We start from the raw sequence: 22,878 nt of genomic DNA, 5'->3' as shown, positions 1-22,878 counted from the left end.
GTACTAACGGACATATCAAAGGTGGGGGAAAACGTCATCATGGCCGTTGACATAAAAGGAGCCTTCGATAGCATCATTCACAAATGAATATTTGAACGCACGGAAGACACTAACTGTGGACTGATAAAATTTGAATGCGTCCCGAGTTCCCTTAATCAGAGAACTGCATTAATCATCCAACACCATTTGACCAAACAGCGGAACACCACAAGGGCGGTAATTTCACCCACTCTTTTCAATGTTGCTATAATAGGCCCTGCAAGGAAACCAAAAAATCGCCGGTGTACAACATACAATATATGCAGACGAAATAACCGTATACACAACTGCAGTCAGCCTAGCATAGAAAGAAGATAGACTACAACAGGCAGCTTGCACAACAGAAGAGTGCACGAGACTACGGGCACTCCAATGCATCTTGGCGGAAAAGTCGTAACTTATCCACTTTACAAAAAGAAGAGCTCAAAGGATGGACCCGAGTTTGAATCTGGGAGTCAAGCTAGAAGAAAAAACCATTTCAGATAAACATACCATAACAATACTGGGTATGTGCTTGCAAGCTAATCATAGATACCTGCATACAGTAAATACTCTCACAACAGTGGTACAACAGATCTCACGCATGATCGCCCGTATAAAAAGCGACGGTATGGGGATGAGAAAACAAGGTACGATCCGACTGGTAAAGAGTCACGTCATCAATCGCATCACATACTCACTACACCATCATACATAATATGGACAGCGAAGTGAAAGGAAAACAAAAACTAATAATAAGAATGGCCTACAAGATAGCCTTATCATTACTTCGCATTACTTCAAACGATAAGCTACTGCCCCTTTGCCTACACAACACAATTGAAGAATTAACCGAAGAACAGCTACGAACAGAAGCAAATATTCTGCTCTAGACTCCAACAGGCAGTGAAGTCTTAAGCATGTTAGGGCGCGATCCACCAATACAAAACCATCAAGAAACTAAATAGGTACCTAATGCACTTAGAAAATGGTACAAGTTATCACCAATACCACAGAACATGGATCCTACCCTGCATGCTAGGAGAAGAAAGGCTAGGGCAGAATACATAGACAAAATGACAAACTCTAGTAATATGACGAGATTCACTGACGGTTGGCTTATCAGACAGATGCAAGTATGGCGGTTGCAGTGATCACGTACCGTGGAGGGAAAATTGCAGCCTGCTGTTCTATAGATCATACCTCTAGAACTAAAACGGAAGAGATTAAAATTGCCCTCGCAGTAAAAGAGGGCTGGATGCGAAGAGCTTCGTTAACTATAATAACAGACACACGCAAATTTTGCAGAAAGCTCAAGGGCAACATTAGAGCTTAGGCGCTGCGAACATTTGCCAGGACTGGGTGGGACCCCACAGGTGAATACATGCAAACGGTGACATGGTCACCGGGGCACGAGGGCGTCACCGGGAAGTTACATGCGGACGAGGTGGCTCGAGGTTTTACAAAATCACTGGGCCACCCCGTCCTCTGCAATAGAGGAACCTGCACCTCAAGATCCCTGCTACGCAACAATTCTGAAATACCATAGAGAAAAATTTGAAGGGCTCTTCAGCTTCGCCTTCAAGAGTGGAACTCGATAGCATTGAAAGATCTTCGACTGCTTCTCACGCTTCCCGGCAACTGCAGCCTATGCAACCGTAATGTTTACCGGGAAACCCTCGTGGCGAACGCTATGCACGAAAGCGGGCTTCCTGGTGGAAACGCTGCCTCTTGCATGGCCTGGATACGGCGGAGGCGAGCGCCATCTGGAAGTGTTTCAAGGAAGTGGGTGCGCCGCTTCAAGGACTCTGGGGTAATTACGCGCCGGCATGCGCAAATGGCGGATGCCCTGTCTGGTGTAGGCATAGTATAAACGCTGGAAAAGGGGTTTACTCGAATTTCGCGTAACATAATTTTGTTTTCTCGTATATTAAAATTACAATTCGAGAGCTATCATGTCTATAGGTTCAGTGTAAGTCGTAGTTTAGGATTTTTACACGTATTCTATTCTGAGAAATTCAATTATTTCAATCAATTCCTTGCGTCGCATGGAAAGCCTGGGTATGGGTTGTTCGAAATGGTTTCCCCGGAACGATGTCCGACGCCGGACGCGGGACGCCAACGCCGGACTTGCAGCGACGCGGGCTGCAAGTCAAACGCGGGCTCCTTAACGCTGTCGCGTTAAACTAGAAAACTCTATTCACACCCGCACGGCTAACTTAGCGCTGTGGTGGCAACCGTGTTGCGAAGATTACAGACGAACAGCTACTGAAATCTGGACTCTTTCCGTCGGTTCTACCCCACGGCATATAGACATGTGACCGTGATGTGGAACAATACCAATACTCTTTCACATCAAGTGGGAGTGTGCAGAACGCGAAGAAAAAGACGAAACAAACGGCACATGGAATGGATGGGAGGCGCTGCTCTCTAGCGCAGCCCTGGAAGGTCTGCAAGGACTGGTCGTACGAGCTGAGCTGATGACCCGTGCTAGTCGGACCTTGGAATAGGGGCTCCACCCTGCCGGACAAACTCCGCTCTATCTCCTCTGGGGCACTAGGGTAGGAGCCCGTCCGGGTTCTGTATATAATATTTTTCTGCTACTACTAGTCTCCTAGACACCGTTACCCTTGCATACGCATGCAATCATTTCGCTCAACCGCACATCTCAAATGTGATGGGCTTTCTATAAAACGTTTGACTCGCGCCAGATGGCTACCCCATCTATCGTTTTCGCGTAGCACATTGGGTGCCAGTGATATTTTTTTTTTATCAGACTTCCTTCGTTGTGCTGCTTTTATTCATTTCGATCATGGCTATTCCCACTCAAAACATTAGTTCCGTGTTGTCTACAGGGAAATCTTTTTTTCTTCGTCGAAGAGTAGTAGGTTTTATTAGACTAATTCACGCACTGGAGCCTTTCGCCATTATATTGCTTATAACGCTTACGACTGTTGTGTTGATGTCACATGATGCCGTGCCCAGCAGGTCAAGGTAACTACACTCAAGCCTGTAGAGCGTTGCCATTCGAACGTGATATCCGTAGTTTGTAGTGTTCCAAATCATTTCCTTTCGTGTTATGATGTGTCCAGCTTATAGTAGCTGATTTCAGCCATAGCGACGGCGCGGCGTCATCAGAACCAATAACGAAGGCGAAAAAGTGAACCCGCCGTGATGGCGTAGTCTCTTTGGCACTGCGCTGCTAAGCCCGTGGGCGTGGGTTCAAATCCCGGCTGCGGTGGCCACACTTAGAAAAGAGGGAATGCAAAAACACGCGTTTACCCTGCATCCGCTACATGTCAAAGAAACCCAGGTGGTCAAAATTACTCCAGAGTCTCCCACTGCAGTCAGCATCATCATAATATGGTGGTTTTGTCAAACAAGAACCGTACAATTTATTTTAATGAAAAAAATGAAATGTATCTTTAAGAAATGCGAGCTACGCTCACGCTGACTGAGTGGCTATGACGTCTTGCTGCTGGACACGAGATCGCACGTTTTGTTCCCCGGCTGCCTGGCTCATTCTGAGTAGAGGCTAAATACAAAAGGGCTTGCCTACTTAGATTTTTGTTCACTTTTAAGAACTTCATGGTGGATATTCGCCTAGATGTAAGTGAAGGAAACTTGAAGGTGTTGTTCATGTCACGAATCAGGTTACTGTACCCAAGGCTGTGATGCCGATTTTAAGGGGTTAACTCTTTATAAAGGTGGAATCAGAAAGCGGTGGAATAGAAGCTGTTCACATAGTCATCAAAAAAACTACAAGCCAATAGTTACAATGATGTTACAATTTTGATATTATTTCTCCTAGCCGAATGTCCACCGATCACCCTTCCAACGACCCTGCAACTACTTAAAAACATCCGCAACATCACCCTCGCCCCATCGTTCCTCAACACACACTGCGGTGCGAGCAATGTTCAGAAACAAGGGTTTAGGGTGACACTATCCGGTGTTCCCATGTCCAGAGGCCACTGGTGCTGTAAATCCTGAGCAGTGCAGTAGTCCTCTTGTCTCACAACTTCGCAAGACGCAGTCCACCAAAGAAAACACTTCCACGCACGTTGGAGCATGTGGTCCGTTCGCAGAATGTCTCGGCATGGGTAGGGTCTAGTTGCAAAGGGTTAACTTGAGAGCCACGGCACTGCTTCCGAGAACCGAATGGCGGAATCCCCGACTTACAGTCACCCCTCTTACGCCAATTCCTTAAACCACGGCTCTCCACCCCCGACGGCTATAACTCTTTTCCACCGTCTTCATGCAGAGCCGCGCGTCTTGGCGACCCTGCAGCGTGTCGGCCCGCACAAACAACGCTGAACTCCAGTCGCGCATGATCAAAATGAATCTGCATCCCTCCGGTACAGCGTCGTTCATATCCAGTGTTCTTTCAGGACATTAGACCCTTTATATGAAATAATCAAACACATCCTCCGATCATTAGATCAAAAAGCTGCTCCTATGCTGAACTGCTTCGTACATAAAACGGCCGCCGGCAGGCTGTCACAGGGAGGACTCATTGGCTGTTGTGAAGTATCTGTTGTCACCGAAGTGCTTCTTGAAACCGGCGTCTGCTTCGCTTTTCTTTCATAGCAGTATTGTGTACCATTTTCAAAATGTTCATCCACTCACGTTTTTTCTTATCATTTATTGTGCAGTGTGGCTGATCCTAGTTATAGAGGCGGCTTTGTGGCGTGCTATGGACTGACGTGCGAGACTGATCCAAGTACAAAATAACCCGCAGAAGTTCTGTGCTGAAAACATAACATGCCTTCCAAATTAGCGTATCAGCCGTAACCTGTGCTCGTTTTTTAGCAGCGTATACTTTATTTCGTCATTTTGCACGATCACTATGCACGACGTGTTTCGGTAGTTGTCACACATGTACAGTGAAAGCTGTTTTTGATCACAAATACATACTAAATATCTTTGAGATAAGGCCAAGCATATTACTCCTTTCCCGAGAGAAAGCGTTACAAATTTTGCTACAGCATTCAATGGAATAAGGGTGGTCAAATCAACATGAACAAACTCCCGTCAATCATTGATTGCTCTGCTCACACATGGCCACCGTAAGCGCGCACCTTGTATTGTCGTAGTGCCTAAACCAGGCATCTGCTCCAAAATGTGTCACTTTAAAAGGGACAGCAACACAAGCGTTCAGTGCCTGATCATGTACAAAGTGGCATTGAATTAGCTTGATGAAGGGCCTATTTGAATACAGTTCAGAATTCAGGCATACAAATTGCATTCGTATAAAGCAGTGGAAGTACGTATTGCGTTTATTATCAAAGTCTGTCTTGTTGGAAGCCGCATTAGATGTTGGTAATGGAACTTTAATTCGTTAATGAAACTTCACCTTGAGTTTAGGAAGAAAGTTCTGTTATGTGGATCTGAGCGTATATAGAAAATAACAGTAGAATACTCGACCTACTGATACCTTCAGCGTGCTTCGGGTAGCGATAGTTAGAAGCCGTTGGCACGAGCATGGTTTTATTGTTATGATTTCAGCCCATGGCTCAAGTTCCTATAATCTAACGAGCGCATGGGTATCTCACAATTGTAAGAACTGCCACCTCACAAACACTTTCCCTCTCGTAAACTCTGTGGTAATCTGCTATTCTACCTTCTTTCTTTTCGTTCCCGGATGCCTTGCCTGCCACTCAGGGCTTTGCCACTTGCCTCTAGAAGAAGGCTTCTGCAACCCTTCCAGCACTGACGGCGCAGCTGCAAAGAGACAGGAGATCAGCTTCTACTACGACGTGCAGAAAGAGGAGTGCGTACGGTTCAACTACCACGGATGCGGCGGCAACGACAACAATTTCCGCACCATGGGCGGCTGCAACTTGACTTGCTTTTGTAAGAGTTCCGTTTCTTAGCTGCAAGCAGAAGAAAAAAAAAATCTTGACCCTACGCACGATGTCTTTCCACGCGTAATCGTGCAAGGTCATCGTGCAAGGATGATATTGGTAATACAGAAAAAAAAGAATAATCTTGACTTTTTTCCAATAGGTCTGCCTGACTTACACTGCTCCAATTAAGCAACAAAGGCGTCATCCGCGGTCCTAATTTCCCTGTGAATTTTGGCCAACGCTCCGCTGCTGTTCTTTAGATCGAGGGAGAATCGTTACAATGAAGAATTGAAACATATTGAGAGGATACAAGATAACTGCACAAGGCAGCAAGCGCACCAAAAGCTAAGCGAAACTGAAGAGTGCGAGACAAAAGAGGCAAAATGCATGTGTAATAATGTTCAGAAAGATGCGAACAATGTCTTAATGGCGATAATAAGGTAAGGAATTTCGTTCATTGATGGTTTCAAAAGAAAACGACTATCCTTTCATAAAGTGCCGAACGCATCGATAAGTTCTCTTGTCGCCATTTAATCACACCTTCCAAGCTATCAGTGACATAAAATGTGAAAATCTTTGTTGCTATTTTGCTAAAGCAAAAAGTCCTCCCCCCAAGAAAACAGGATTACCGACTTTTACAATGTGCAGAATCTTTTCGTGAATACGTAAAAGAAAAATAAAACATGCTCAGATGCATTTTTAAAAAAGTGGGAAGGCGGTTGACCTCCAGTTGAAGTCGATGAAACTCTTCCGGAGAGAGATGGAGGGGTGGGGGCGAATAGAGGCGAAGTCACTACGCACTGCAGGTCATTGCGTCGCTCCTGTGACCATTGGCCAGTAGGGGTTGTGACCGTCTAGCCTCTCTTGCGACGAATCCTTTCCTGAAGCTAACAATGCGTCACCTTCAGGCAAACCTGCAACGCCCGTAAGACGAGACACGTTTGGCGGACCGAGTATTGTTTGTTGGTTCACTGTCGCCTTGACGGACCAATGGGAGCAAGAAAATTCCTGAAAAAGGGTTTTCTAAAGTGTTCCCTCACAGACTCTGGTAACTGCCACAATTGTTTGACAGACGTTCCAGCTAACTGAGGGGTCATCCCAAAAACCAAGACGCACCCGCTTGAGTCAAGCGTCGCAGTACCCGTCTACGAAGCTTCCATTCTTTCTGTGTTGTCAGTGAAAAAAGATTCGGGAGTGATTCTGTGAACCCTCGCCCTCAAAGCGAGTCCTTCGACGACTTTGAACGTTCCGGTTTGACGAGGCGGGGCGCAGTTTTTCCTGGCCTAGGGATCTAGGGAGGACAGAGGGGGTTTAAGCGAACTTTCTGGGTTCCTCTGTGTGCCTCACTTCATTCATGCTAGACTGATGAGATGTAACGTTCTCCACTCTTCATGTAGATATTGTAAATGAATCCAGTACTCATCCTCAATGAGAACACGTTGCTCCCTTCAACAACATCCTTAGCGTGGATGAGTCTGACGACGGCATGGGCCAGCTGCCCCTCAATACATGCCCGTCCGCAACTCTTCGACTCCTCGCTTGAGAGGAGTAGGAGGACAGTCAGATTCAAATTTATTTTACTTCACTACCGCCGCGATCAGCCAATATTTGAACGTAAGATGACTTGTTAACTATGTTGAATAATTTCGGGAATTTAACATGTCCAAACCAGGCTCACCATTTTGTGGTAAAGGCGTTCGGGGCGTAATCGTTACAAAATCAGGCTGTTGTCGCAGATATTTTCTGTTCGAATCCGATCGTTAGACGCGGTTTCCTTTCCTTTTTTTCCGCGAAACTCTATGAGGCTAGGTTCTGGAAAATATTCAGTATCTGTCGAGCCGTGTAGATCGAGAATTTCTACTCATACGTGGGTAGATCACGAAGACAGTGCAATACCGAGCCAACCCGAGGCGGAGATGACGCAGGGTTTAAGCACTCCGCCAACATGCAAAATAAAGTTTAATATCCTAATTCCAAATACAGCCCGTATGAGATATTAAGCTGATAAGAACAGATACTACACTTTGACCGACGTCGGAAATGTCTACGCTCGCATTGTCAAAACTTTGTCGTCGTCCCAGGTGCTAGCGTATCTCTTTTCTATTTTTTCTGCTCTCCCGTGGTGGCGGTCCCATAAGCGTGCTGCCCGCCAGGACCGCGAGGCGGAAAGAAATGCGAACCGTCCACGTGGCCCCGATCCTGCAAACTTGGAACGTTTCACCGGAGCAGCGTCCATGTTTCAGAGGGAGTTTGTGGCGAACCAATTTTGTGTGGCCTGTGTTCTGGGTGACCGGTTGTGGTTTTCGAGTGACCTCACAACCATACTGCGCTGCAGGACGTCGACCAACGCACGAGCGCCTTGGCTACGGTGAAGATGTGTGTGCCCTCGCAGTGCGGCGAGCTGTGCGTCTGCTCTGCGTGTCAATATTTGTTACTGTTACTAAAAGGCGTCGTACCGCGTTTCGCAACAATACAAGTGCATGAATGGCCTCGGTGCCTCACCATGTTGTGAGGCTCAACATCGTGGAGAAACGAATAGTCGCGCCTCGTCTTCCATTTATGTGCATACGGCGTTTGACGCAAGAAAATGGACAGTTCGCCATTGGGGGTTAAACATACACAGCTTCCCTGGTCGTTCACGTTCACAGAGTGAAATGGCACTAAATTTTTTTTTATTTTTTATTCAAAAATTTCACAATTTCGGCAGTGGTGAAACAGTGAAAGCGATAGATACCTGCTAGAATGTTACTCCAAGTAAGGCTTGTAGTTTAATGGCACTGTGAATTGTAGTAAACGCACGTATGCTGGCTAAGCAAACGCGCGTGGCGGGACGTGAGCAGGCACACGTTGACAGAAAGAACTCGATGACCACGAGTCAAAGAACTCGAGAACTCGATGACCATACTGCGGCATGCTCATAGCGGAACCGATGTGTGCGTCCGCTTCGCGCTTTTGAAATACATGGTTTTGTAGGATTAGTCATAGAGCGTCGGCTGATGATCATAATCATGATGATGCTTTCGCATCCCGTCTGCACCGGGGTGGGCCTGCTTGATTTAATCGCGTACGCTGTACATGTTCTTCGTCGTAGCATTTTTGTACACATCGCCGTAACCTTTTTCTTATTGCTTAAAAGTTCTCTATCTACCTTGTATCGCTACCTATGTCTGTACCAGATCCGGTAATATCAACCTGTTCGCAGCTTTTTTTCCACCAATAATCTAAAGGTCTTTTGCTTATCTCGACTACTGACAGGTTGATGCTTCCGCCCACTTTAAATCTAAGCGCTTCTGGAAGGTTTGCGCTACCTGCAAGTCCCACTGGGTGAGTCCCTTCCGATTCCATTAGGATGCACTAAGTGATCTCTCGCTGTAGCATACACCCATGCCTCATCTAGTTCAGTAAATTTCTTCCGGCAAGTTTTTCTCCTTAGGCAACCAGCTCGAGTCTCAAATCGCAAGCGTTGCCTTGGGTGTTACCCTAAAGATTTTCTTTCCTAATTTCTTCCTTCTAATTCTTGTAAATCTCCATGGTCTTTTTTGTTTCCACTCTTTGCATCAAATTTGCTGTCTCTGTTTCATTCCCTTTCTTTATGATGACTCCCGGTTGTCTATTTATAATTTTAATTACCCTGTACTTGGTGGCCAACTTTCTTGACCTCTTCCGCCATTCTGTGTCCAGGCTTTTCAGATACAGACTACCGATTCTTTAACAGTACCACGCGAGCGTGGATTGGACAGCCGCTTAGCGCCTTCTAACCACGCGACGCGACGAGATCAGAAAGAGTAGCGCATGCGCACCAAGTTCACTGGAAGCGCATGTTTCCGCTGCTAGGCTATTTCCATACCAGCACCACAGAGCCCCTGGCACGAGTAACTCGGTGCAAGGTCCCCGGATTATCGGAGACAACGGCTTCCAGTGAACTTGCTGCGCATGCGCTACTCTTGCTGATCGAGTCGCTTCGCGTGGTTAGAAGGCGCTAACCGGCCGGCCAGTAGCCGCTCCTGCAGCACTGTTAAAAAATCGGTGGACTGTGCAGATGCTTTTGCACATTAATGGTCCATTGATTAACGGTCCATTTATTAACGGTCCAGCGCAGAGCAAAATAAATTCTGCTCTGCGCTGCTCTGACTTCAAAAGAAGCTCAACCGATCTCACCCTACACTGCCTCATGCGTTGCTTTAACGTAACGCCCAAACCCAATCGGCCTATCGATCTTTGGTACATTCCAACTCCAACAAGATGTCTGATTTTAAGCCGAAAATCGCATTTCCGGACATTTAGCGCTGGCACCATTACTTATTTCTAGATACCACGCACCAATGATACTTATTGCGTCCCCAAAATGCTCCATGTTTGATTATTGCTGCATTCCGCTTTCCATTTATGTTTAGGACATCTTGGCGGTGTAAGACTTGAGGTCGGGCATGTCAAAAAGGGTAGCTGACCCATGCCGTCGTCCGATTAGCCAAGTTTAGGATGTTGTTGAAGGGAGGAACTTGTTCTCATAGAGGACGACGAGCACTGGGTTTATTCACAATATCTACATGAAGGGCGGAGAACGTTACATTTCAACAGTCTAGCATGACTGAATACCATAGAGACCGAGGAGTCGAAAATGGCTCCTTAAAACCCCTTCTGTCCTTTTTACATTCCTAGTCCAGGGAAACTGTCGTCCAACCTTTGTCCAATCGGAGCGTCCGAAGTTGTCGAAGGAACCGCCTTTGAGGGCGAGGGTTCACAGAGCCACTCTCGGTGTGGGAGGGAGGCCTCGTAGACAGGGTTTGTCACACTTGACTCAACCTGGCGAGTCTTGATTCCTGAATTGATACCGCACTTAGCTGCCGCGTCTGTCAAAAGACCATGACGTTTACCGGGGGCCGTGAGAAAATGCCTTAGAACACCTTTTCTAGGAATTTTCTTTCTCCCATTGGTAGGTGAAGACAACCGTGAAGCAACAAAGAATAATTGGTCCGCCAAACGTGTCTCGCCTTGGTGGCGCCGCAAGTATGTCCGAGGGGTGCGCATTGTTGGCTTCATAAAGCAATTCGCCGCAGTGGGCTAGGAGGTCACTGCGCCCGCTGGTCGATCGTGACAGTGGCTGCTTGAGTAAGTCTTTCTTTCGTTTATGTGCGTGCCGAAGTACTTATCTTTCTTGATATAGGTGTAAGTCGCTGTTGAATTGGCAACACGTAATTACTCGCCTCTTCAGTAAAGAACATAATTCCAGATTTCTCTGGGCTAAATATAAGGTCTACATGTGTCGCTACGTTGCCACAGATATTCGCAAATATTTGTAAATCTCTTGAATTGTCCACTAGTAGCACTATGTCGTCCATATACATCTCTCCGGGGACCTTTTGCTGCACCATCTGTCCAATACGCATGTAGGATAAACCAAAGCGTAATTCACTGTTTCTAAGTCGCCTTTCTCTGCCCTTAACATATACAACGAACAACAATGGGGATAGAGCACATCCATGCTTCAGTCCTTAGTTAATTTCCACAAATTAACTTAATTTGAAGTCTTCCCATGCACTGTGTAAGCGGTTGTCCCTAGAATATGCCTCAGCAGCTCCACAAAATTGTCACATTTGCCAGCGTGCTTGAAAATATCCCATACCGATTCCCTGTCTACGTTGTCGAAGGCTCCTTTAATATCTAGACTCCGTTAATTATATATATCACCGACGTTACTGTAACTGGCCTGTACAAGCTCGTCTTAGCCTTATAACCTTTCCTTTTGTAATGACGTTCATCTTGCTTTCACGCCATCCAATCGGAAGTTTCTTCATTCTAATAACTTGCTCTATAGCATTATCAGCAGTGCCTTGGTCTTTGGACCGAGATTTTTGTTTAACTGCATTGGGATTTTTTCGGCTCCGGTGGTGGTGTTATTAGGGACATCTTATTCTGATTTTCTCCTGCAAAAATTTGCAGTGGAAATTTTGATCTCACAACCTTTCCTGTTGTTCCTGGACATAGGTCGGCACACTCACTCAAGAATGCACTCCCTCATCACTCGCACTCATTTCAAAGGCGTGAGTACGAGTGCGAGTGAGTGCCAGTGAGTGTGAGGGAGGTGAGTCTGAATGCGAGTGTGTGCCAGTGAGTGTGAGCGGAGGTGAGTGCGAGAAAGTGCCAGTGAATGTGAGTGGAGGTGAGTGCGAGTAAGTGCCAGTGAATGTGAGTGGAGGTGAGTGCGACTGTGAGTGGAGGTCAGTGTGAGTGAAGGGAGGTGAGCGCGAACGAGAGAGTGCTTGAGAGTGTGAGTGGAAGTGAGAGTGAAGGTGGTGAGTGCTTGTGAGTGTGAGTGAGTGTGAAGGTGGTGAGTGCTTATGGGTGAGTGGAGGTGGATGTGAACGTGATTGAGAGTGCAGGTGAATGCGGAAGTGTGTGAGTGGAGGTGAGCGTGAGTTAGTGAGTGCGGGTGAGTGTGAATGTGAGTGAATGCTTGTGAGTTGAGGTGAGTCTGAATATGAGTGTGAATGATGGCCCGAATGAGAGTGCTCGTGAGTGTAAGTAGACGTGAGTGCGAATATGAGTGAGTGGGCGAGAGTAGACGTGAATGTGCACATGAGTTAGTATATCACAGCTAGCACAACAATTGTAGAAGTTTAAAGTTCCCTTTAAGACTGGAATGCGATAGTGTCAACGTGCTATGTTCGCATCGGAAATCATGGGAGGCTGTTGTTGATGGGACCCTACCGAAGAGTAAGTGGACGCAGCATCTAAGGCACGCGCATGGGCTGCGTCCGAACTCTTCTTCTTCATATAAAAACCCGTCCAAGAGCGTGTGCACCACCTACGGACAGTGGCTGAATGGTTTGTTTTGCATAATGGGCAGTTAGTCGTCCATGGGACGAAAATCTCCTTTTCATGCAGCCACATTTCTTCAGGAAGTCTATTGGAGTGTAATTTAAAGAAAAAACGCTTTCACGGATGGGTTAACTGGCATTCTTTTAACTCTCTTCAAAAAATCTTGCCCTGGGCCTCCACGGTGAGGTTAACGATAAATATGAATCGGCAGCACGCTGTCCAGAAGATTCTTATACAGAATGTTTTTTCGAAACGTTACATAAGTACTCAAGGAAGAAACGCACGTGCAGCAGCCGGAAAAAAAAGTAGAACATCTCAAATATACCCACTGACAGCACCACACATACTCTCACATGATGAGACTGCAATCTCTGGGAGTTGTCTCTGCAATCTCACTTGGATAGCAGTCCGCATAAAATTATCTCTTTGATCTCGGAGAAAAAACACGTGAAACAACTTGACGCAGAAGTAAGTGCACGATGCCGAGCTCTCTTTGCTTAACTGAAAGAAACAAGTTGGAACAACTGGTTCTCTCCCAGGGTTACGTCCAAGCAAAGACAGCAAAAACGCGGTGCGTCTTCTGAATACTGGCCCAAGTTGCACACAGAACAATCATCATGTATCATATTTTCGATACAAGGAAAAGGTTGCAGAAAGAGGTGCGTGAAAACATTCATAAGTGCCTCCCTTGCCATGCATCTGCCTCCTCCCTCGCCCTTGAAACTTGCTCATTCCAACATTCACTTGGAAGTTGATAACGCTCAAGGGGGACTCCGAGATAATTCGTTGGCAGGCAAGACCATCGCAGCCGGCAAACGTAATCAGGCATTGTTTCCCAGACGCCATGCCAAAAACTAGAGATCTTGTCCCAATTTATAAGACACCCTGTTTGCTTGCAAAATTTATCAACTATACTGATGACTTCAGTACTAATATCTCCGTTCGAACAGAAAAATGCAATGTCTGCATAAGCAAGGATTTTGACATTTGCTGACTGCAAACGAAATCCTGAGATGCGGTCAGTTTTCATAATAGCCGAACAGAGTGGCTCTAGGTATGCCGCAAACAGCAAGGGGTGACGGTGTGCATCCCTGCCTTACTGACGAGCGCAATACCAGCCTCTCTGTATGGTCATCATTTACATTAATGCGTGTAGTGTAGTTTGGATACGCCATTCTGACCCCTTCTATGATCATACTTCCTACGTTAGCTTGCTCTAGTATGCAAAAAATAATGTCGCGTGAAACACGATGAAAATTTTTTGCCAGATGTAGTTGCATCATAGCGATGCGGTCCCTCAGCGCATCACAACATTTCAATAGAGTACGCGCGACGTGCACATTCGTGGGAATGTTGCGTCCTTTTATTTCGCAAGTCTGGTGCATTCCAACCAACGCCCTGTAATCGCTTCACTAGGACCTTCATATCTATATTTTGTAATCACCGTTGGTGAGGCTTAGAACCCCACCAACAAACGCTTGTCTGGGTCATCCGATTTTGTGATCAACACAATGTGCGATGTGGTGAATGACAGCGGTACTTGTTTTCGTTCATACGCTTCAGCCAGCACTCTTCGCAGCAACTGACCGACTATGCACTTAAATTCGACACCTAGTTCATCAGGTCCTGGAGCTTTACCAGTCTGTAGGTATTCTGTTGCGGATTCAAATTTGTTTTCAGTTATGGGCACATCAAGACGCTCCTTTACATCGTCCACAGCGTCCTAAAAAAAATCGGAGGAGAAAGCATCACCCATTTCTCTCGCATGACCAAGAAGTCCGCTGTAGTGCTCCTTAAATACCTGCAGGATTACATCAGGATCCCTTGTAATTTCAGTACCGTTTCTTATCTGTCTGATTTCTTTTTGGCAAGCGCACCGCTTTTAACGTGTTAGAGCTCGCTTCGTTGGCGTTTCACCGGCCCACAGTTTCAGTGTTCTTGCGCGTATTACTGCTGCTTTCATTTTTAATTGGAACGTGATCGAACGAACAATAAAAAAAGCTTTTCCCCTGCACCAATATGACATCAGGTTCTCGCCCATTGTAACGGAAGCGGGAGTACCATAATATTGAATTATGCTTTTGGGCCTCCACATCCTCTGGAAGATACGCATGCAAGTGCGACATGCTGATGTTAATGCCCACTGAGTGCGCGAAAACTTTATTGAAAGTGTTGTGAGCCTAAGGGAAGTGTATCGTGTGCAAAATGAACCGCCTGAATGGATTTCGTTTCTCGACAATTTGGTTATTTTGAGATGATTTTAATTCATTCAACGTCAGTCGAAGTAGGCTGATGATTTGATCATTTGTACTTTCTTCTATGAAAGAATAGGCAACAAAGCAAAAAAAGAGTGGCTGAATGGGTTAGCGTGACCGTCTTCCAACCCCATAGCTCCTGTGGTCGAATCCCTCACCCGCAATGTTATTTTCCGGTTAGCGTCGATTTATTTATTGCCTTTATCGGAAATTTTCGCTCACGGCCGGCAGACGCCGACAACGCTGACACGGCTTTTCTGCGAAACGAGCTTCTAAACGCTATCGCGCTACAAAAGCAGCAATCTGTCTTATTCAAGAATATATTGTTGGCTGAACTGGTGAGAAGTTCTTCCACACGAGAAGGTTGTTTCGAAGCGCGAACTAAGAAAATCCGCGCTTCAATGACCCAGGGACGGTCAGGTCGGTATTCCCTTCTAAATATTCGTCGAGGCCTTTCAGCTCCGGGTCTACTCGTTGTTGTTCGACGAAGTCTTCTGAGCTTATTCCAAGAAAGGCGTCGTCATCCTCGTCATCTTGTGATGGCGGGTCAACGGGGACGCGTGATAGGAAATCGGCATCAGAGTGTTTTCGTCCACACTTGTACATTACAGTGATGTCATATTCTTGCAGTCTGAGGATCCACAGTGCCAGCCGCCCTGACGGGTCCTTTAAGTTAGCTAGCCAACACAGCGCATCATGGTCGCTGACGACTTTGTATGGCCTGACATATAGGTAAGGGCGGAATTTTGCGGTACCTCAAATGATGGCGGAGCATTCCTTTTCAGTCGTAGAATAATTCCCTTCCGCTTTCGACAGCGACCGGCTAGCGTAAACTATCACCCGTTCAAGTCCGTCTTTCCTCTGGACTAGTAAGATCTTGATGAAGGCTAGTTGGTTCATACTTAGAACTGAGGTTAAATAGCGCGAAAAAGACGAGGACGGCACCAAGGCCTAGGCTACTGGCGTCAGTGTAGATTTCGTTATCGGCGTCCTCGTCAAAGTGCGCAAGTACCGGCGGCGACTGCATGCGTGTTTTGTGTTCTTGGAATGCGTCGGCTTGCGACGTTTCCCACTTGACCTCGACATCACATTTGGTTAGATGTGTCAGTGGCTCAGCGATGCGTGAAAAGTCCTTGACAAAGTGGCTGTGGCAGGCAAACATGCCAAGGAATCTACGCACTCCCTTCTTGTCGATGGGCTGCGGGAACATTGCGATTGCAGCAGTATTCTACGGCTCAGGGTGGACTCTAGATTTGCTGATGACGTGGCCAAAGAACAGAAGCTCATCGTAATCCAAGGCTTCAGAGTGAGCCCTGATGAATTGATCGCATCTAGTACTGTCGGAAGCCGCCTAAGGTGATCTTCGAAATTTCCGGTGAAGACGACGACGCCATCCAAGTAAACAAGACAGGTCTACCACTTCAACCCTGCTAAAACCATGTCCATGATGCGGTGGAACGTCGCAGTCGCCGAGCACACTCCGAGTGGCATGACATTGAACTCGTAGAGGCCGTCTGGCGTGATGAAGGCGGTCTTTTCGCGATCTCGTTCGTCGACTTCTGTTTGCCAGTAGCCAGATTTCAGGTCCATCGACGAGAAGTATTTAGCGTTGCAGAGCCAATCCAATGCGTCGTCTATCCGTGGGAGGGAGTATACGTCCTTCTACGCGATCTTGTTAAGTTGACGATAATCGACGCAGAAACGTAGGGTTCCGTCCTTTGTCTTCACTAAGACTACAGGAGATGTCCACGGGCTTTTCGGTGGCCGTATGATTCGTCAGGCAGCATTTCGTGGACTTGTTGCCTAATAGCTTCATGTTCTCACGGCGAAACTTGGTAAGGCCTCTGGCGGAGTGGTCGAGCGCACTTCGGTTATTATGCGATGGTTTGAAACTGGTGTTTTTGGAATCCTTGATGACACTGAAAAGCAGTGTTTGGATCGTCGGAGAAGAGTTCTGAGCTGTTGCTGCTTACTAGTGGGGAGACTTGCACTTATGTCGAAGTCTGGTTCGGGAACTATGGTCGTGTGACGTAGATGCGGTAGAATCCGAGAGGACAAACGCATTGCTGGTTTCCACAATTTCATCGATGTACGCGATTGTCGTGGCCATGTTGATGTGCTTGAACTCCTTGCTGAAGTTGGCTAGCATCACTTCCACTTTCCCTCCTTGGAATCGAGCGATCCCTCTTGACACGCAAATTTCACAGGCGAGCAGTAGACGTTGGTTCTGCTCGCTGACGCCTTCTACGTCAGCGGGTGTTTCGGTGCCGACGAAAATAATAGTACTGGAGCGCGGCGCGATGCTCACTTGGTTTTCCAGCACACTCAAGGTGTGGTAACAACGAGAGCACTCCGGTGGTATCACTTTATCTTCCGACAGCGTTATCTATTTCCACTTCAGGTCGATGATTGCGCCGTGTTTGTTCAGGAAGTCCATGCCGATAGTGAGATAATGACGTCTCGTGAACACTGTTGAATGATAACGAAGGTGGCTGGGTAAGTCCGATCATAAACGGTAATTCTTACCATGGAGATTCCAGTCGCCGTAATGAGGTGTTCTCCAGCGGTCCGAATTTGAGGGCCTTAATTGCCATGCAGTCTTAACTTTCTTCAACTGGGTGTTGATGTGTCCACTCATGACGGAGTAATCGGCTCCTGTGTCCGCGGTCACTGCGTCGCCGTTGAGAAGCACGTCGGGGTCGGTGGGTCGTCTTTCGTCGGCATATTCTTTGCTTGCAAACTTTGTCGGGACGGCGGTGCGTCGTTGTTATGCCGTGGAACAGCAACCGCACCTCGATCGATTGCGGCTTTTACTTTTCCGGATATGGACTCGAGGTGCGGCCCCGGGCTGGGCCAGCACATGGACGGCGCTGCGGCGACAGGTAGTGCCCTGGGGATGGCGAACGGGATGGTCGGTGAGAACTTCACTGAGTGGCGGAGAGGTAGTCGGCGATGTCATGTGGGCGTTCCCCAAGCTGTGGACGCGGCGCGTTGACGGCGAACCCTTGGAGTCCGAAGTTGCGGTATGGGTATCGGTGGTACACATGGCCGGCTTCTCCGCAGTGATAGTAGAGCAGGCGGTGGTCGGGGGCTCGCCAAAAGTCCGTCTTCCTCGCGTAGCTGTGCTGGGTGATGGGTGGGCGTGCTGGTGGCGGCGGCGGTGGACGACGGAGTGGGGGCGTTACAGAGCCCTGGCGCGATCGAACAGGGGGACCTTGATGGCGGGCGACGGCGGCGTAGGTCATCGTTCCCGGCTGGGGCTTTGACGATCACGGTTGCACTTTAGTAACCCCGAGTGATCGCTTAACCTCCTCTTTGACGATGTCGGCGATTGAGGCTTCTTGAAGCTGTGACCTAGTGAAGACCTTCTGCAGTTCCTCGCGAACGACCGCTCTGATGGTCTCTCGCATGTCTTCACTGCCGATTGATAGAACATCGGTGTAGTTTCGGCGATTATGCTGCCTCGCCCGCATATTGAACGTCTTCTCAATGATTGTTGCTTCGGAAACAAATTCGGCAGCAGTCCTGGCCGTGTTGCGTATCAATCCGGCGAAGAGCTCCTGTTTTACCCCATGCATGAGGAAACGAGTTTTCCTCTCCTCAGGCATATCCGGGTCGGCGTTGCGGTACATGCGCCTCATCTCCTCAGTGAAGATCGCTATGGTTTCGTTAGATAATTGTACTCAGGCTTCTAGCATAGCTTGGGCCCTTTCCTTGCGCACTATGCTCGTGAATGTCCGCAGGAAGCCGCTACGGAATAGGTCCAATGTTGTCAGGGTCGACTCTCGGTTCTCGAACCATGTTCTGGCGGCATCTTCTAAGACGAAGTATACATGCCGCAGGTTGTCTTCGGAGTCCCAGTTGTTGAAAAACTCGATTCGTTCGTAGGTCTCCAACCAGGATTCTGGGTCTTCAGTCGATGATCCATGCAAAGATAGTGGGTCCCGTGGTTGTTGCAGCAGCATGTGGGATGCTGGGGCAGCCATTGATGTTGTCTTGGCCACGCTCTTCTTGGTCTTCCCAGGTAGAAGCCCGTGCTCCGCGGGCAACTGTTGCAGTCGGCGGCTTGCTCGATATTGCGGGACGACGTTTGTGTTGTCTTTGTGGTCAGGGCTTGGATCACGACTTGTCAGGGGCGTCCGGTACATGAACGAAGTAGCACCTCCACCAGATGTCACGGGGTAGTGACGCTCGAGGAGATAGCAACAGAGCTGTGAATGGCGAAACTAACTTTATTGGGCAAACATGTGCCCACAAAAACAAGCTATACTCAAAGCTCAACGAAAGCGGCCAACACAGTCGGCCATCGTCGAAAATCTGATCTACGGATCAAGCGCATCGGCTTTTATACATCAGTCGGTGAAGGTTCCAGAGAAATCGCTGGTCGGGGGAAGTCGGCGTATAGTAAATCAGTGTATTGCGAAGATTGTCTTTTGAGGGACCCGTATGGGTTTCCGTTGTAGCACTGAGCTACGTTTGGGTGGATGTCTCATTTTCCCATTATTAATTACTCCGCTCCACCTTGCGGGCTTCCGCAGAGCTATTACGTCAAACTCTTGCCTTTGCTTCTGAGTTGATAAATTCGACTTCGCCTGGCGAGTGCTAGCCTCCTTTTTAGCTGAAATGGTAGAGCGGCTGCCCCGGAAAGGCGGTAGTCCCGGACCAGGACGAATGTATCCTCAACTTCGAAGCTTTTCTTTCGAGGGACACGTGTGGGTGTCCGTTGTAGCGCTTAGCTACGTTTGGGTAGATATTTCATATTCCCTTTATGAATAGGAGATCTCTGTATTTGTTGATTATATTTATGATTTACATAGAGCAGTGTTGTATTCCCGAACAATTTTCTAAAGTGATTCAAATAACACTTTTACGTTTGCACATTGCTTGCCGTATTTTGAATCGGCAGTTATTTAATTTATACAGCAAAAATGCTGGTATCTGTGCCTTTAAATTTACCTGGAAACCTTTTGTGTAAGCCTTTGTGAAATAAAGTTTACCTTCCATTGTTTTATTTCTAATGTCTGCATTTAGTACAAAATTTGCCTAAGCGCGGCGAAGCTCATTGCTGCACGCTATATCTGAAGCGAAATAATCCAACACAATTACAGCACTACGGCTGTCTCCACTCTATCGCGTTTCCCGTAAGCTCTTTTTCGGTTTTCTTTGGATAATGAAGTACCAGTTGTAAAGATTTCACTAGGGTACTGCAGGTGCAACCCATTTATTGCTACAATCCTCCAGTTAACCAAGTCGTCTTTTCTCTCTAATTACCTCGCTGGCAGTGGGGATCGCCACACACTCCCGATCGGCTGTCCTTGCCCCGCGATGATAATACGCTAGCACATTCCACATTGAAGCCACTTTAACTTTTTCACTGGGTCCTTGGTAGTATATTGTCTTGAGCAGTCCTTGCTATCTAGCTGTCTTGATGACGTAGTAAGGTCCTGTAAACGGTGTTTTCGAATCAAGCCGCTTTCGGAACAGAATCCACTACAGTGCCAACATTGGAGCGGCCCGCCTTGGCTAAGAAGTCGAGCCTCCGAACCTTATTACTATAAAGGTTTTCACACACACACATACATGAATCTGGTTCAATCTCTGGCATCTTTGTGCAGTGCCTGAGGTCATAATTCTATTTCATGGTCGCTCTATATTTTTGTCGCTGATGAGAAGTCTTCGGATGTGTCGGCGGTGTGTCCGCGGTGTGTCCTTTAGACCAATTTGTTTCACTAAGCCCAATTCGTGGTCCACCGGCAGCCATGAGCTCGTTCCGATTTCCGCAAAATGTGGGCTGCATCACAGGCCTGCTGTATATGATGTGTTGTTATGTGCAACGGCGGCTTCCAAGGCACATTTCCAGCCACCTTTGAATTCGGGGTATAATCGTATGTACATCTTTAAATCCGTTATCACTCGCTCTGCAGGGGAATTCGCTTCCGGATGGTAAACTGGTGGGAAGCGAAGGGTGATGTCTCTTTTCTCAGCCCAAAGTCGCAGTTGTTCACTTTTAAAGGCTGGGCGATTGTCAGTGCGACGACGACTATGACGTTCTTGAAAAGTTCTCGTTCCAATAATGATATGGTATGGGATGTTGGGAGCATAGAAAATCGTATTTACAATATTTATACAAAATGAGTCACATTAGATAAGATCGCTGACCGCCAACAACTCGCAGCAGCCAGCGTGTCGCGATCTTCTTCTTCCTCTCTTCTTTCATCCTTCCGTAACAGGAGCCCCGGGTAGTGAAGCGCCACCTCGGCGCATGGTCGGCGAAGAATTGCGAGCGAAGTGTGGCTGCAGCCGCGAAGCGTGGACGACATCAACAGCCGTCAGACTTGAGGACGCAGTAAACCGTAGCGGCAAAATCGCGTAATTTTTGTCGTAAACTTGACGTAAGACTTCATAAGGCCCTTTGTAGCGAGAGAGAAGCTTCTGGGAGGGGCCTAACCGACAACATGGTGACCAAAGGAGCACCCAAGCACCTGGCGTGAACTCGACATCGCGATGGCACCGGTCGTAACGCTCTTTTTGTGTATGCTGAGAGGCCAATAAACGGGATCGGGCGACTTGATGTGCCATGTGAGCGCGATCGATTACTTCACGAGCGTACTCAGTTGCAACATGCGGCACAGAAGGAAGAACGCTGTCAAACGGCAATGTAGGGTCGCGACCGTACAAAATATAAAAAGGCGAATATACTGCGGTGTCATGTCGGGACGAGTTATACGCGCACGTCTCGTAGGCCAGCGTGGTGCCCCAGTCGCGGTGATCGTTGTAGACGTACATCTAGAGCATCTCTGCAATTGTTCGGCTGAGACGTTCCGTAAGGCCGTTCGTTTGTGGGCGGTAGGCGGTGGACAGCTTTTGCTCAGTGGCACAAGAGCGGAGGAGGTCGTCGACAACTCCAGACAAGAACGAGCGGCTGCGGTCTGTATGTAAATGTCGAGGTGCACCGTGGTCCTCGCACCGTCGGCGAAATCTTTGAAGAAATGGTGGAGGAGAAAATCGACGACGTTTGTTGCGCAACTAGTCGGCAACGCCTTTGTTATCGCGTAGCGTTCCGCGTAATCAGTAGCGACGGCGATCCACTTATTCCCTCTAGTCGTCGTCGGATAAGGGCCAAGCAGATCAAGGCCTAGGCGAAAGAATGGTTCAGAGGGAACTTCAATTGGATGGAGTCGTCCGACAGGTGGCAGGGGAGGTTTCTCCTGGCACTGACACAATTCGCAAGTGGGGACATGATGTACGGAGCGGTAGAGACGCGGCCAGAAGAACCAGTGGCATACGCGGTCGTAAGTACGCAAAACGCCAAGATGTCCCGCCGTCGGCGCATCATGAAGTTTTTCGTGAGCGACGGATCCTAGATGACGAGGAAAGACAAGGAGCAACTCAGGGCCGTCAAGGCTCATATTGAGGCTGTAGAGGATGCCGTCGTGCAGAACGAAAATATGGCACGTGGCGTCAGTGCTGCCATATTGCACTCCAGCAATGATGGACGGTAATCACACAGTTTCCTCTTCTTCTTTCCAGCTTTGGCGGCGACAAAACGCGTCCACTCGTCCATGGCGACAAGGAAGGCTTGCATCCTATGAACTCCCCCACCCCTTTTTGATTTCAGCAAAATGAAGATCCACAACCTCGAAGGGAATATCGCAATGCTCTGGCAATACTATCCTGTTGCCTCTAGGCTTGTACTTGGCTTTAACAAGCTGACACTGATGACAAGTTTTCACATAATTTGTGATATCTTCTTTCATATTTTTCGAAGTGAAACACTGGGCTATTTTGTGGCACTTCTTCCAGAATCCGTCGTATCCTCCTGACGCTGGACTAGTGTAGTAAAGCTTCAGGACTGTTGGCACTTTTGTCTACGGGACGTATAATTTGCCATTCTTCACTTCCATCCTCAGTGTGCCTTCCCAAAGCTGTAACAGGTT

General features: G+C 47.7%; 1 protein-coding gene and 1 pseudogene across 1 annotated transcript in view; one reads left to right on the top strand and one right to left on the bottom strand.

The window, feature by feature from the left end:
- The window catches only part of LOC139052512 (tissue factor pathway inhibitor-like), a 55,742-nt gene that overhangs the window by 5,110 nt on the left and 27,754 nt on the right, over window positions 1-22,878 (top strand). The window contains exons 3-4 of the mRNA XM_070529629.1: window positions 4,283-4,376; window positions 5,704-5,874. Of these exons, the coding sequence (XP_070385730.1) occupies window positions 4,283-4,376; window positions 5,704-5,874 (265 nt within the window). The remainder of the gene's footprint in view (window positions 1-4,282; window positions 4,377-5,703; window positions 5,875-22,878) is intronic.
- Window positions 7,730-7,911, bottom strand: LOC139052550 (U2 spliceosomal RNA; annotated as a pseudogene).

This window comes from Dermacentor albipictus, unplaced genomic scaffold (assembly GCF_038994185.2).
Source record: "Dermacentor albipictus isolate Rhodes 1998 colony unplaced genomic scaffold, USDA_Dalb.pri_finalv2 scaffold_26, whole genome shotgun sequence".
NCBI classification, from domain to species: Eukaryota; Metazoa; Arthropoda; class Arachnida; order Ixodida; family Ixodidae; genus Dermacentor; species Dermacentor albipictus.
This window is presented reverse-complemented; position numbering and strand designations above follow the sequence as displayed.